A 17095-nucleotide genomic window follows, 5' to 3' on the forward strand; every position below is an offset into this window, starting at 1 on the left:
ATTAAAAAGAGATGGTCATGTCAAGGTCACTGCTACTATAAAAAGAAAAATAATTTGTACTGAGTAATCTAAGTAAGGGTTTATATATTGTCACCAAATTGGTCAATAGGAAGAATTCATGGAGACTTTTCATGGGATTGTGTTTGTCACCCTTTTGGTCAAGGTTACTGTTACTAAAAAAAGATAATTGTTTGGTAGTTAAATAACTTTTGATAGGGTTGACATACTGTGACCAAACATAATATGTGGGATGAATTTTTGGTGACTTACATGTGATTGTCACTGTTATCCAAAATAATAAAATGCAGTTGTAACTGAATCCCACAACAAAGCCTGAAGATATCTCAAACATTGGAAACCTGGTTGGTAACATCGTGGCGTTTCGTGTTTCCTTTTTAATTTGAATCTTTAAATGGCTTTTGACAAGGACAAGCTACATCATTATTGTATTCATTTCTAAGACAATACTTGTTTGAAATAGAAAGAAGTCGAGCGCGCTGTCCTACGAGATCTCTTGAAGTTACCATGCCACAATGCATATGTATGACATTTGGCCCTATTCGTTGCCCGGAACAACTCTCTATGCTAAACATGGTGATTTTCCTCCAGATCTTAAACCCTGCTAAACCATTGGAATAATAAACAGCAATACCAACATGGCTGGCAAAATAAGTTTATTTCAGATATTCAGAGATGACTTCAATTTGGACAAGTAATGAGAATTGTACATTCAGATTTAGACAGTTTTCAGTTTAAAACACTCATAGCAATTTTTACTACATTAACAATCACACGCACAATTTTTATGCATTTCAGTTATGAACAAAATATGTCAATGTTAACTGAACATAAATGGAACAAAAATGCTTTTTAATCTTTCCAATTTCAAAGAAACAATGAACATCTAAAAGAAGAACAGTTACAGCTGTGCCATAATTACAAAGACTGTATAATAATGCTATTACTATTGACATATAATATATTCTGTAAATAAAGGTATGCCACAGTAAACATCGGCAGCCAATTGTATGAAACACTGATCAATAAGCAATCCACATGTCATATTTTCGTTAGTTTGCACATCTAAATGATTTTGATTGGTACATAGCCATTTTGTGATAAATACTGCGAATAAATGAACAAACAGTAAAGCCAACATTGACAAAACTTTAGAATTAACCAGTGTTTCTCATTGGCTGCAGGCACAGAGACAATATGTAAACATCGAACATGAGAAGAACAACTGCTTAAATAATGCCAGCCGTTTTGTGTAAACATGCATTCATCCACACATACCTTTGCTAAATCAGTGAATATTTGTTCCATGCTCTAAAATGACAGGAATAAGAAAACGACAAAACTTTTCACAGGCATTATTATGTGAACATGGATTCATTCTCACACAATATCATAAATAAAACAGTGAAATTTTGCTTCAAGCTCTAAATTGAATATTCATAATTAATATTTTAACATACTGTTCAAAATACGTCATATATATATATATATATATATATATATATATATATATATATATATATATATATATATATATATATATATATATATATATATATATATATGCAGTATGTCACTTTAGGAATGCCACACTATACATAAATATATTTATAACTGAACATTTATGGAAGGAAAATGCTTTTTAAACCGTCCACTTCCAAAGAAACAATGGACATTGATAAGAAGTAAACCTTTACGCTTAACCATAATTACAAAGGTTGTTTAATAATGCCAGCACTATTGAAATCCTAACATTATGTAAATATGAGAATGCCACAGAATACATTAGTGTTATCTTTTTGCTAGTTTGTACATCTAAATACTTTTCATTGGTAAATAGACATTTTGGAAATAAATGAACAAACAAACATTGAACACACACACACACTCAAGCTTACTTTGACCAAACCTTATAATTAACCTGTGATAAACATTTGCTGCAGTTATAAATAAACATGTACATGATGAAACTCAAACTTGACTAACAAAGGCTAAAATGGCACAGCAAAGAGACAAAAAGTAAGCTCTGATTATGAGGAAGGAAACTGCTTAATTAATATCATACTTTTTATGTAAACATGCATTCTTCAACACTTGATACCAACAATATTAGTTCATGCTATACAATGAGCACGGCAAAGTAAACTACTCAAAAATGCCAGCTTTTTAATGAAATCTGTACAGTTTGTAAATAGAGAACTGCCATAGTTTACCAGGGCAGCCTAAAACAACACTGTTAACATTTTTTTTTTCGTTTGTTTGCACATCTAAATGATTCCGCTTGGTAAATAACCATTTTCGGTTAAGAATTGCCCATTGCACAAACATTGTAGCTATTTTTGACCAAACCTAATAGTTTACATTGGATGTAGTAATAAATAAACATGCACAGAATATAACTAAACATTAACTATCCAATACTAAAACGACAAGACAAAGACAAAGAAATAAACAATTCAGTTGAGAAAGAATACTGCTTAAGTAATGACAGACTGTTTTATGTATGCATTTACTACATTTGATAAAACAGTGAATATTTGTTCATGCTCTACAATGACCATTGGAAAGTAAACTACTCAATTAATGATGTAAACACGCATACATTCACGCATAATGCTTTTGATAAAGCATTGAATATGCATCAAACTGTTTATTTCATGAGTGAAACATTTACACTACTTGTCTTCATAATGTGAAATTAGTTCCCCATTCTATATATTAAACCAAATGCTTTTATAACTTGATCAAAATTCATTTAAGTATTATTTGTATTAAAAGGCAACTCATCAAGATCTTACATAATGTTGATATAGTATGTGTTTACTTACATATAAAGGTATAATGTATGCATTTGTTAAAAAAAAATGTACATCTACATTATTTGCAAATGTTGCATAGAAAGATCTTGACCAATAATACTTTTCTAAAACTTTTATACAAATACGAAAGACATTTTGAAAATAACAAGTAATTTTGGAAAGATGCGTATTCAGATACCATAATAACATGTACATTTGAATCAATTTCTTATCATAATTCTTACTGATACCACTTAACGTACAGCACATAGACATTATCAAAATAAAGCAATTATGACAAACTACCAATTCAACAGTGTTTGCGTTAAAGGAACTCAATTGGAAATATATTACCGAAGAAAACACCAACAATTAGGTCTTGGTAAGTAATAAGTATCAAAACCTGGTGTCAAGTACCTAGTGCCTAGTACTTTTATTAACTTTGAAGAAAAATTAATCAATCGTATGTCAAACAATATAAGTTTGCTGCTATTAGTTGCAAAACATATCATTGTTATCAGAATAGTGAAAACAAAATAATGGGCCAGTATTTACATTGTAATTATGCAAGAAGTATCTAACTGATATATTAAGTAGATAGTTGAGCAGACATGTCTAAAGTTTCAATTTCACACATGATGTTTTTTGTTGATAAATCTACTTCTAACGTTTTAACATGCAAAACAAAGGTGAAATACTGATGCTAGGGTGCATAGTGTAGATGTCTATTTTCTTCGAATAGTTGAGTTAAACACATGATGGCAACATTAAGTAAGTTGTTTTTTATACAAACTACATAAACCACGCTTGTAACATGAACGTTTCTTATTTCTTTCGATAAATTGGTTCTTAGACCCAATCGTTGGTACAGCTTGGATGCTACACGCTGGATTCACCCACCGGGACAAAGAATGTGTTTCTCAATATGATCAATACGATCTTTCACACATACAGTCTGAGCTTCTGAAACAATCGAAGAAACAACATAAGAAATGAAGAGCACCACATTCTGGTTTTATCGGAGTTAAGTGTTTATATATACAAAATGATTCAATGTGTTTCATCAGGATCTGAAGAAGGAAACGTCGAATAAGTAATATGTATAACAGCATTATTTGGCTAACATTTATTTATAAACAGTGATACTTTCCTCACCTATTTGGGGCATCAAACTTGCAAGTTTGACCCTATTCCATCAATAGTTGTCTTTGAATACTTTTGCTGTTCATTTGTTGTTGAAGGATAAATTATTTAACAAAATAAAGCTGAATGAAGAAACCGTACATGGAGACTACTTTTTATATCTAAATATGATATGGATTGCGCAATGTGCACTATGCCATCCAGATGTGGATGACGAGTCCACAACTTCAACTTCAGTGTATGTGTTACCATTGGGTACAACCTCACATGCGCTGTGAGCGTAACCATTGAATACAACTTACCTGCGCTGTCAGCATCACCATTGAGTTCATCTACACATGCGCTGTGAGCGTTATCATCTGATACATCTTCTACTTTGCCGAGAGCGTTACCATCTGATACATCTTCAACTTCGCTGTGAGCGTTACCATCTGATACGTCTTCCACTTCGCCGAGAGCGTTACCATCTGATACATCTTCAACTTTGACGAGAGCGGTACCATTGGATAAAACTTCAACTGCGTTAGGAGCGTTAACATTGGATATAACTAAACCTGTGAATTATTGTATGCTAAATCAACATTGACGATACCAGCCAGTTTTTATCATATAGTAAAACTACTTATTTCCTTTTTTTTTGTCAACAAATTTGCTAAAACTTACTTTGGCACAAGTTATTAAAGCTTTTAAAGTGAATTTTCCTAAAAAGATTAAACGTTGATATACTTATTTTATTTTACCGTTGGTTTTTGGAACTGTTTCATCTTCTTTATTTAACATGGTCAGACGAATGCTAGCTTGTTGATCATCGTCTTGTGCAGGAGGGGAAGCTGGAAAAAATACACTTATCAATGATATGTTAATGATTTACTACAGCATATTCATTGGTTACTTACAAGAGTTGATACTAGTGTTTAAAAATCGGACTCCATTTGCTATTTGTCGCGTAACGTAGTTACGTATAAACACTTTAAAGTGTCACGTAACATAAAAGTTACGTATGAAACACTTTAAAGTAATAACAAAAATCAATAGTAGAATTCAAAGTTTATTTATAACAGAAAGCAAATACTTCATCATAATTATTAAATGTAGATGTACTTAGCTGGTGACAGTCGTGATAGCCGCTGGCTATTAGACCAATTAGTTTGACAGTTCATGACTGTAGAATACGTTCATTTTGTATATATCAAGAAATTAAATATGCACACCTGTCACTAACCAGACGAAAAAAGTAGTATATATGAACGCATGTTTTAATGTTAAGAGAGTTGGGTTAGGCAAGGCAAGGAACGCGGCCTTGGGTCCTTAACGGACGGCAGTTGGGATGCGAGATTACCTTAAATATCATGCTGTATTAAGAACTTAGTATTATACTTAGAAAGAACGGTGAACAATAAAGACTTAGAACACTTGAACAGTTGTTGGTTGGTTACTGAACGAACTATCACGAAAGTTAAGTGAACGGTGGCATTACGTGACATATTGATAATCGAATCGAATCGAATCAGACCAAGCAATTCGATTTACTATCGGACAATAATCGAAGGTTCATAATATCAGTAAGGAATACATTATTTATACATAGTATCACGAGCATTTAAATGGTTAAACCTGGAATCAGTACGTGTGATGCTATAGACATGCTTTTTGCAACAGAAAGTAAATTCCATAACCCATTTCTGTCTTTTAACAAATAAACGAAAAAAAAAAACATTACAACACAACACATACTTAATAATTGCACATTATACTGCAAAATGATGCACACTGGACCATTTAAGTTATCTTAATATTCAATCCATGTCAATACATAATAATTGTTTGTGAACCTGTTAAATTTAACATTTAATTCGAACATCTTCATTTCATAAAACTTTCAACAAAAAAGTAATTTAGTTAATTACAAACCAAACCAGTAACGGTTGCATTATGCCGGGATCCCCTGTATTTACAGTGGTCATGTTTGCTGGGATTATATTTAAAGTTACCTTTGGTTATCAAAATAAAACCTAAAAACATATGAATCTGTACACATAAAAATATATAAGCGGTATGTGGCAACGTTGATATTAATTTTATAAAAAACATTTATGAAGGCTTAAATTTATTTACCAGTACACAAATCATATGCTCTTCTTTTGGATCATTAAATTCTAATCAGTTAAATAATTCAAATCAGTTAAACATAATAATGCAGCAACCTAGTTATATTTAACCCTTTTAATGTGCGATATTCGTTATCTAGCCACCAGATGATATATGATGGAAAAATGAAAATTGTACACTTACATCAAATCGATATCATTGTGTACAAAGAATTCAATTTGAATCTTACTTATTGATGTATTGAATGGCTTAGGACATTTATGTCTTTCGTATTTTTGCGTTCTTTTTTTCCAATTCGAAATAAACTGGGTTTGACCACAATGTAACTCCAAGTAAACGGGTAAACTCAGCAGAGACGGCGAGAGCAAATTCTTCTTATCATATCAACTGGTACATATCGGCCTCATACTAGGTCGTCTTGACAATTTTATGCCTGTTTTATGGAAATAATGTATTTGCCAATAGAGAGCATCTAGTCTCAAACCCTTATTTAGCAAGATGAAATTACACAGAGACAATAAAATGAACACTCCTGTGTAGCCTTGAAACTTTGAAAACTATTTAGGTCTGTCATTAACTTTAAATTTGAGTAGGCAATTCCACTTTGAATAATAACAATATGATATGGGTAACATGAATCAATATACATTATTTTAACCAATGTGTCAATGTTATGGCTAATACTTGTGTACATCGGATACATTAATACAATATAAAGAAAGGCAGGTAAGCATAATAACTTTTTGTGTACTATTTCAGATATATATTTTTTTTAAATCGGAATTTATTTTTTAACAACAATAAACGCTCTGCTCATTTAATGAATTCTAAAACTTGAATTCTCGTGAGCTATTGCAACAATCTTAAATGGTTATGTAACTTTTAGGTGGTGAAGTTTGTGCAGTTGTTGTAGTTTCTGCCGATGGATGAATGAGTGAATAGATGGACGGACGAACGAACGAATGAATGTATAAAATATTGGTCAACCAAAAGAACTAACAAACAAATGAACAAACTTTTCAATGAATGAATAAATGAATGAATAAAGTATTTGTCGAACATCAATATGGAAAATTTGTAATTGCTGTATTTTCCTTTCCCAAAAATCAAAATATGGCTGGCTATCAACAAATTATCACGAGATAAAGTAAATGGAGTCCCACTGAAAACCTTTATATGTAAATATTAGGGATGCAAACCAATGGCAAAATTGATATTTGAATATTCTGTAATTGTTTTGATCGAATATTCGATAACCCAAATGAATATTTAAGAAAGGTAGTAAACTACTGTTTTTATTCGCTACAGTAATAGCCGGGGCCATTGTAATAATCGGTACATGCGACGGACGCTGATTTCCCCAAAAATAGACTTTGAAATTCCCCATTTACAGAAAAAAAATCCAACAAAAAACAATAAATTTTGAACATGTCGTGATGCACCAGCGGATGGTCGTTCTGGAGGATGCCCAGCCTTGTTCTGGGATTGATCTTTACTAGATATAACTATGGAAAAATCAAACCTTCTCGGGAATTAGTGAAATAATAAAATGAAATTAACCCTGAATATTTTAGTCATGTAATGTACAACAATGTCAATAAACGCTTTTCCAAACAGTAACATTACAAAGCGCGGACGTTATATTGAAACGTGGAAAATAGAATTAAGAGCACATAACTAGCACATGTAATTCATATCATTACGGCAATATTGAACAGCCTTATTGGCAGCCATGACGCCACTTTGGTGGCTGATTACGTTTATCCTTTATTGGCATGGCCATTAATATTTACCGAAAATAATTAAAACTTGTTTAGTGTCACTTGTCTTATAGCCAATTTTCGTAAATTTACGGGTACTGTTTATAGTCCCAACGAAATTTAATGTCGCTAATTAACAAATGGCGCATGTATAGTGTCATCAGCCTCTGGCATTAGTGATCAATCGTTGTAAAAACAAGACAAGCTATTTCATGCAACAACGGAGTTGAAGGCAAAAGGTTTAAAAAATATCAATCAAAAAACATTAAACATTCGAATACTGATTTTGATATTCGAATACCAAACGTTCGATCGAATATTCGAATATTCGTTTACATCCCTAGTAATATCCTATATAAAAATTTCAGTAATCATGTTTTCTAACATACAATGCACCTGTAACAATATTGCATTGATTCAGGTAAAGCCATCGAAAAGGTGGCTGCCAATACTGATGCTGACGACGGTACCTGTTTTGCGACAGTGGCCAAGAGTGGAGTAAATATTACATGGAAAACTGGAAAAATAAATCAACTCATGGATGCTTTTGTGGACGAAAAATTGATTGCCAACTACGGTCTTGTACACAAAAACGCTGAACTCTACTCCAAGAATGATACAAAATTGTATGCAGCATCTCTGTTGGAAAATGAAACTTTTCAATTAACGATATATGACTTGAAGAATGCTTCAACGGTACTGATAAATGAGCGGCGTCGCGCGATTTTGGGCTTTCAGACATATTTTTGCTATTACAATGTTTTAAGGTATTTGAATGCCAAGTAATTTCAGAAAAATATTCTGAAGTTTTCATGATGATATCACTTAATTTGCGTAAGTTACGTGTTTACAAGTGAGATCATGTATTGCGCATTTTGAATACTAAATTTGACGTCATTCAAATGACATGGTAATGAAAGTGCATTATTCAAATGACGTGCAAAATTATTGTATCAATATTACAACTACCTTATAATTTAAATCATTTTCATTTAATGGTAGTGACATTCATATCGTCAAGGTCAATGGTAGGCCAGTAATGATCTGCAGGAATTCTTCTTCAGTATGGCTACATCTTAAAGGTATGAATTCGTTTTTTAAAGAAAATGTTTCAATAAGTTTTAAAATAATCGTGAATTCGTGAACAATGTATTTGTTTTCTTTAGGCTTAAGGTTTTACATATTGTACTTTAAACATTTTGAGGTAACCATATGTTCACCATATGTATCGTGCGAATTTTTAATTCAGTCACAGGAAACACCCGCAACATTAACAGAAAATGATCCAAGACAAAGATCAACTGACTGTCTCAAAACCTTTTTATCTAAGATCCGGATAAGGGTTTCATACTTCCCAATTGACCTCAATTGCATTTGACTATTCAGAAAGAGTTTCTGAATTTCCCTTAAAAGTTGAATGACTTCATGGGATACCTCATGTGACAATATGACAATAATGAAATAATTTCCTGGATATCGTCACAAAAAGGAGCTTGTCAATCAATAGCAGGTTCATTGATACTTATTATTAATGTATTCGGGCATTCCCAAACACTGTTCCATCTATTTTCATAATATCACATGGACACGTGCTGGTAACGAAAATGAAGCTCGTATTTAATATAAAAAAACGCCATGGCATTTTGATCACCTATTAGCTGGAGAGAAATTATGACCTAAACAGAAATGAGTTCAATCTGGCCAAACCCATTAATTCACAGAATTTAATTCATGTATCGATTACACTAAATATTGGTTTACTTTTTTAATGCCTATCATCATGGCCTTCTTGTTGCTAATTAAACAGATATTGCCCTGTTACTTTTTTCTATTTCCGCAGCATAACTTGAAAATCTTTGGATTAAATTTATTGAAACTCATACACAATTCACAAAGAGAAATGCAGTAAGCAAGAACCAACACTATTTCGCTAATTACAGAGTAATAGCTTTTTGTAACTTTCTTGTCCGTAGCAAAAAATAAACGTCGCATTATGTTTAAGTGAGGTAAACATTGTATATATATATTTATATCCAAATGGCTTCTCTTAACCTTTTTGACCTTTTAAACCCCCAGAATTATTATAAATACAATTGCAAATTGCAACAAAACTGAGAGACTCAAAGAATAATCTAAGAATATTCTATTTTTTGTGAGAAATAAAAAAATTGCAGTTAGTGTTGCTGAGTATCATTTGGTAATTTGTTGATAAAATTGTGGCATGATAATTTAGCAATACATATGGCAATCATTTGATGTTGTATATGTCTTGTTCCTTAATTTGAGTAAGTTGTAACGTACTGGTCAAAGTGATAAGCTGCGATAATTGTTATGTATATATATATAAATTATTAAACAGTTAATTATTCACCATATGTACTTAAAATTTTTCATTTCATTATTGTTTTACTCTATGTTTTACTATGTATTCCTTTTATAAAAAAATATCTATATTCTTACAGAATTTGAGAGAAAAAAATGTGTTTTAGTATGTTCTGGGACATTTTTGTTTTGTATAAAATGACAAATTTTTCTGATCTTAATGAACAAAAATATGAGTTCCTATTAGGTTTTACCAATGTTCGAATATTTCTGTGAGGAAAACCGTTAGTGGGAACTATTTCAAAAGTGTTGTTGGAGATGAAATAAGTCTCATATTGCATGTGTCATTAGGTGGGTTCTCGTCCCTAATCTTTTACTTATTTATACGTAACACCATATACATTTTCCATCTTTTATTCATTTATAAACTCACTTTATTTTGAGAGGTATCTTAACCTTTTCTTTTAACTCCTAATCAGAACTGACTACCACTTACACTACAACATACAATTTCTCTTTAGACCACGCCCATATAATTATTAACCCAACCATACAAAAATACTTATCAAATTTTCAGTCATACCAGCCCCTAATGTAACCTTCTGTTGTCTTTACCTTCAGACCAGAACTCATAAGAATCTAATTCACACCTTAATCGTATATGCTTTGGTCTTAGTAGGACAACTGCTTACCAAGTTTCATTCAATTAATTATGGAAGATACAGTATGTCCAGTAATTGAGAACAAGTCCAGCAGATGTCTGTAAATAATATTTCAAAGACTATGAATTACTACCCGACCATAATAATATATAGTAATTAGCAATATGATTTAAACTGTTTTATAACTCTGTGACACATATTCAATGCTTCATATATGGATTTAGTTCTGTAGAAAACAAAAATACCAGAATTAGTTATTGCTCCAAACAGGTGTTACATCAAGTTCCTTGGAAATGTAGTCAACGTTCCTGACAAAGCAGAATTTAGGGAGCATGATATTTGACAAACATGTTTCGTATTTTCCAGCAAAGGGATTGGAATTGCAGGACAACGGATTGCCAGCGTGGGCTATTGCTGTCATAGGCACCGTGATTGGTGCACTCCTGATGGCAGTGATTGCAGTGTTTATTTATGCTGTGTGCAAGTTTTTCTGAAAGAAAGGTATCTTGTATGCTGTGGAAATAATTAAACTTTACTGTTTATTTAATAATTAAAGAAGATGATAATTTAAAGACAATTACATGCAATATTATGTTTGATTAAATGGAGAGACATTGTTTTTAGCTGGACTATTCGCCCCAGCGTCTAGGTAAAACTTTAGGGAAGGTTGACATTTTTACTAATAACTCCAATACCGTTCATTCAAATTACACAATGAAGAAACATAACTCCATATTATCCTTTATTTTAATTATGGCCTCTGATTGACTTAGGAACAAATGTTAAAGTTTAAGGGCAGGTTAAAGGGATTTTATTGATAACTTCTTAGCCCTTCATTCAAATGACCAAAAACTGCGCACACTTATTGACAAACAACTTGCAATTAGGTTACCTAACTCCATTTTAACCCTGATTAAAATACAAATTATAGCTAACAATTTTGCGTTAAAGTTATCATTTTATGTAATAAAACCAAGAGTTTTTATCCAATGGTAATCAGACTTCATACAATGATAGAGCATAATGAGAGGAAGTGGAGTGTACAATAACTATAACTCTATTCTTGCTTATTACTGAGTAATTGCCCATTAATACTTTTTTGTCCAGAGTTTAACTTGAAAAGTACTGATTGGGATTCATTGGAACTTAATACAATGGTAAAGCACAGTGAGAGGAAGTGAAGTGTACAATAACCATAACTCTATTCTTGCTTATTACTGAGTTATTGCCCCTTGTTACTTTTTAGTCCAGAGTATAACTTGAAAAGTACTGGATGGGATTCATTGGAACTTAATACAATGGTAAAGCACAGTGAGATGAAGTGAAGTGTACAATAACCATAACTCTATTCTTGCTTATTACTGAGTTATTGCCCCTTGTTACTTTTTTGTCCGGAGTATAACTTGAAAAATACTGGATGGAATTCATTGGAACTTCATACAATGGTAAAGCACACTGAGAGGAAGTGCAGTGTTCAAGAATCATAACTGTACCTAAACTAATTACTGAGTTATTGTCCTTTGTTATTTTTTTTGCTGTCATTTTTTTCCAGACGTTAACTTGCAAACTACTAGATTGAATTTATTAAAACTTCATACAATGGTAAAGCACAATGAGAGGAAGTGAAGTCCACAAGAACCATAACTATACTTTGCCCTTTGTTTTTTTTTCTTGTCCGGAGCATAACTAAAAAACTATTCAATGGGATTTAATAAAACTTCATACAGTGATAGAACATAATGAGAGGGAGTGCAGTGTATAGAAACCGCAATTCTATTTCAGCTAATTACAGAGTAACTGCCCTTTGTTACTTTTTCTTGTCCGGAGCATAATTTTTAAAACTATTAGATGGAATTTAAAAAAACTTCATACGGTGATAGATCATAAGGAGAGGGGATGTAATGTTCAGGAACGCAATTCTTTTTCAGCCAATTACAGAGTTATTGCCGTTTGTTACTTTTTTCTTGTCCCGAGCATAACTTGAAAACTATTGGATGGAATTTAATAAAACTTCTAACAGTGATAGATCATAATGAGAGGGAGTGCAGTGTACAGAAACCGCAATTCTATTTCAGTAAATTACAGAGTTACTGCCTTAGGAGAAAGAATTCCACGGCCATATAAATTCATTAATTTTTGTCAAATCTTTTTTGCTCAGAATATTTGTCTACTTGTTGTCTTAAACATTTGTGAATATGGGTCACCACATATAAAAAACTAGGTCAAATCTTAGGAAATATTTTCCCAATGTCATAAAAAAAAATCTCAAATTTTTATGAAACTTTAACCTTTTTTTCCAGGATATCTTAGTCACAGTATAATAAAAAAATAGCAAAACTTACAGTTTTTTCCTGCAGGATATTGATTTTTTTCTCAATTTTCATGACATTTGGTCACTTTACATACATACACACACGCGCACACATGCTTTTACAATGGCACACACACCATTGACCTGTCAGCACCACAGTGAAACTACAGACTACCACTCTGGCATGGACCATATATATGTCTCAGATATGCCTCACAAAACAGATGTCATGGAAACCTTCTGCACTAACCACAAAGCTGTCTGGATTGCCTACTAAGTGTTTACAATTATCATTTAAGGTTAACCATTTTATATAACCATGGGCATGTTGTTTTTAAAAAGAAAATGAGAGGCAAATTTTTATATTATTTCCAACCAGAGGACAAATTGGTTATTAGGTTGACCTGCGTCATTGTTTTTGCGGGCCGACGGGAGGCCAGCATCAAACTCACCTATGGTATCGAATAATTTAGTTAGGTTTGACATATAGTGACCAAACTTGGTATGTAGGAAGTGTTTATGAAAATCATTTATGAAATTGCGTTTGGGGTCACTGTAACCATAAATAGAAAAATGGACGGTAGGGAATAATTAAAGTTAGGGTTGACATATTGCACCCAAATTTGGTATATAAGAAGAATTTAAAGAGACCTTTCAAGGGATTGTGTTTGGGACCCTGAGAGTAATGATCAAAGTGAAGGTCATTGTTTCTAAAAATAGAAAAATGGTAAGTAGTGAATAACTAATGTAAGGGTTGACATATTGTGACCAAACCTGGAATATAAGAAGAGTTCATGAAAAACTTTCATTGGATTGTGTTAGGGGCCCCTTAAGGATGAAGTTTACTCTCAATTAAAATAGATACACGTTGGGTACTGAATGACTTAAGTCAGGGTTGACGTTTTATAAACACACATATGTATGAGGAGTTTATAGAGGATCTCCATTAAGTTGTGATTTGGGCCCTACGTGCAAGTTCAAAGTCACTATTACTAAAATAGAAAAAAACACAGTTAAAACCGAATCTTACAACAGAGGCTGAAGATCTTTCAATTATTGGAAACCCGGTTTTGTCAAATTGCGGCATATTTGTTTATTAATTTACTTTTTTACTGCTTTTGAAAGGCACATATTACATCACTTTTGTTCAATTCTAAAGCAAAGAGGTGTAGTCGATCGCGCTGTCTTACTACAGCTCTGGTTCTATTAATAGCCTTGTTCTCCGGCTGCGGCTGAAATGGTAACACAAATAAATACTTGTATATATTTTGATTCAGTACACGTTTATTTTGTTTATTTGCATATTCTGCTTTTTATATTGCGTTTTGTAACTCGTTAATGTTTAAATAATTGAGTAATTGCGAAAAAACGCAGGTAACTCACACTAAAACAACCACATAATATATTATAAATACATATTAGACCGCTACTTCTAGCATACTACATAATATGCAGATTACAGCTCCGTAGAGCGGATACTAGGACAGATCAAGAATGAAAATATGATCGGTCTCGTTACTCTTTTGAGGGTCATTTTGTAAATCCAATCCTAAAGCAACGCATCTTGCAATGGTGTTTTTGCAACATATACAATTTTCTGAAACATTTAAATCATTATCAACTAGTGATGAAACGATTATCGAGTACAATCGATAAATCGTCGCTGACAATGATATGTCGGCGACAATCGATAGTGGTTGTCCAAAATCGATGTCGCTAATGTTACTTCCGGTAACTACGTATTTTTTTTTTGTTTTGTGGTAAAAGTCGATGTATTTTTTTCTTTCAGATAAATTCTCGTTGAGTTCATTTTAACAAGGGATGTAACACTCTTAAACAAATTCTGTGAATGTATACACTTTTGCTTAAAAACTTATAGCGTCTCTCCAAAGTTACAAATTAATCTGAATTGTGTATATATTTCAAAAAATATTCTTCAATAACCTGTCTCTATGATGTAGTGAGTCCGGTATTTCCATATCAAATATAATTATATATTTTAAAAAAAATACAACAATATCTTAATACTAGTTATAAATACAGAACTTCAACTATTCCAAATATGCCGACTTGAGTGCATTATTATACAGCGTATTGGCCAGCCTCCACGCTTAGGCTCCAGCACCCTGGATTTTTGCTCCAGCTCAACCAAGAAAAAGAGTATAAACATGATTATTCCGGTAAACAGGCGGTCATTTTTATTCCCGACAAAATAAAAGCACTTAATAATACTGGTTTTATCTTAAATGTAAGCTTCTTGAGTGAAATTCAGCTGAAAATTGTTGAAAATATTCTATTTTGGTTTGTAAACATGCATGTGGTTGATGGAAGAATCGGTTTTATAACTCCATAAATAATAAGTTTACAAAATAACCGTAATACGTGTGAAGATTAAACATATTTATATGGCACTGCATTCCCCGATTTCTCAAATAAGCCCTCATAATTGTGATAATTAGATAAAATAACGAGCCATATTTACGTGTTACGATGATATCCGTTCTTTTGCTCTAGCTCGGAAGTGTCATTGGCTCTTCTTTATATACAGCTCCTAAAAGAGCCGGAGCCACTGTTTCGCAGCCGTACATATGTCAATGGACTTTGAAAATATTTGAGGTGGTACGCAAACTTTAACGTAAGTTGTTTCGCCGACGCTCGGGTGACTAGGATAGCTCTCCTTATTCTTCGAATAGTCGAGCTAAAAAGTAAGGAAAAGAAGGATAAGTAAGAAAAGAAGGGCCCGTTTGAAAGCCTGTGTCATGTACCAAGACCAACCAAGTAAATCTTTATTGTCTTACGTCAAACTGTGCATGAGTTATTGTGTTGAAAAGTACTTGGACTACCGACTGACTAATTAAAAGACAGACTGTCCAACTAACATATACCCTTGTTTTGGAAAAAGGCATTATAATTGTCAAGAGAGGGATAAGAAATGGAAGTCAATTTCATTACATGTTGACAATAAAAGGGTCATCAGTTACAAAAGACTGGTTATCAAACTTGTTTGATATATTATGCTAATAGAAGTGGTAATCAAGTTTGGTTGAAATGATCAAAATAGAGATTTCATTGCGTAGAGTGCAGTGCTTAAGGAGGGATTCAGCAACAGAATGAACAAATGAACCTTAAATGGGTGTCTCTGACTTGGCAACAAGCACAAAAAATTCTCATCATAGATCCCCTCTTTCAGTACTAGAAACCTACTGCATCAAATTAATCGTACTTTTACTATGGACATCTGACCACATTGACCTCTTGATTTAAGAAATTAACAGCGTTACTTACATATACGTCTTCGTGAATTGCAACAATCTTTCTTCAAGATGACGCACCTAATCACAATTCCAATCGCGATTCCAAAAAGCAGTATTGCGAAAAGCCCTCCCAGCCGACCCCATATGCTGCCATTCTTTTCGTCTTCTAGTTTATGACCTTCTTCTTGTTTATGACATTGCTTCCCTGAAACAAATACATAAAACTATTTACATATACCTGGTAATAACTTTCTTAAGTTTAGCTTGATTGTGACAAAACTCATAGGCGATGGAGTCACGCTCAAGGATGTTTCGTGGATAGGAAGCAGTTTGGTGTCCTTTTTAATAGTTCATAAGTGAATGAACCACAACCAATTTATAGTAGGGCCCCAACCCACAACCTCTTGGTAGAAAGGCAGGTGTCAATATAACACAACCACTCTCACCCTACTGCTGATCACTAAAAACCACTAAGTTGTGAGGCAGACGTCTGTATCATAAGACCACTCCCACCATTCTGCAGATCAAAATAACAAACACTTGGTTGAGAGTCGGACATATATATCACAAGACCACTCTAACATTACTGGGAATCAGACTGACAACCTCTTGGTTGAGAGGCGGACGTCTATATCACAAGACCACTCTCACCCTACTGGGTGATCAAACTAACAACTTCTTGGTTGGGAGGCAGACGTCTATACCACAAGACCAATCT

The 17095-nt window shown here is 32.9% G+C and overlaps 1 protein-coding gene across 2 annotated transcripts; it reads right to left on the minus strand.

Moving 5' to 3' along the window:
* Positions 1 to 1565: 1565 nt before the first annotated feature.
* LOC128221156 (uncharacterized) lies at positions 1566 to 17095 on the minus strand. 2 transcript variants are annotated; one of them, XM_052929615.1, is made up of 4 exons: positions 16409 to 17095; positions 4700 to 4789; positions 4262 to 4513; positions 1566 to 3779 (listed from the first exon to the last, which is right to left on the minus strand). In XM_052929615.1, the coding sequence occupies exons 2-4, from the start codon at positions 4737 to 4739 to the stop codon at positions 3709 to 3711; spliced, it is 363 nt and encodes a 120-aa protein (XP_052785575.1). In that variant the 5' UTR covers positions 4740 to 4789; positions 16409 to 17095; the 3' UTR covers positions 1566 to 3708. The 2 variants fall into 2 exon arrangements, with proteins under 2 accessions (XP_052785575.1, XP_052785576.1); XM_052929616.1 differs by having other exon boundaries at positions 4262 to 4477; positions 16409 to 17093.

The sequence above is a fragment of the Mya arenaria genome, chromosome 16, assembly GCF_026914265.1.
Source record: "Mya arenaria isolate MELC-2E11 chromosome 16, ASM2691426v1".
In the NCBI taxonomy this organism is placed as follows: Eukaryota; Metazoa; Mollusca; class Bivalvia; order Myida; family Myidae; genus Mya; species Mya arenaria.

Bases quoted from the DNA above. Each gene is read 5' to 3' on its own strand.
- LOC128221156 (XM_052929615.1), bottom strand. From the start codon at position 4,739: ATGTTAAATAAAGAAGATGAAACAGTTCCAAAAACCAACG. The intron at 4,514-4,699 runs GTAAAATAAAAT...AATAATTCACAG, and splicing joins AACAGTTCCAAAAACCAACG to GTTTAGTTATATCCAATGTT. The intron at 3,780-4,261 runs GTAAGTTGTATT...CGATTGTTTCAG, and splicing joins TGGTGATGCTGACAGCGCAG to AAGCTCAGACTGTATGTGTG.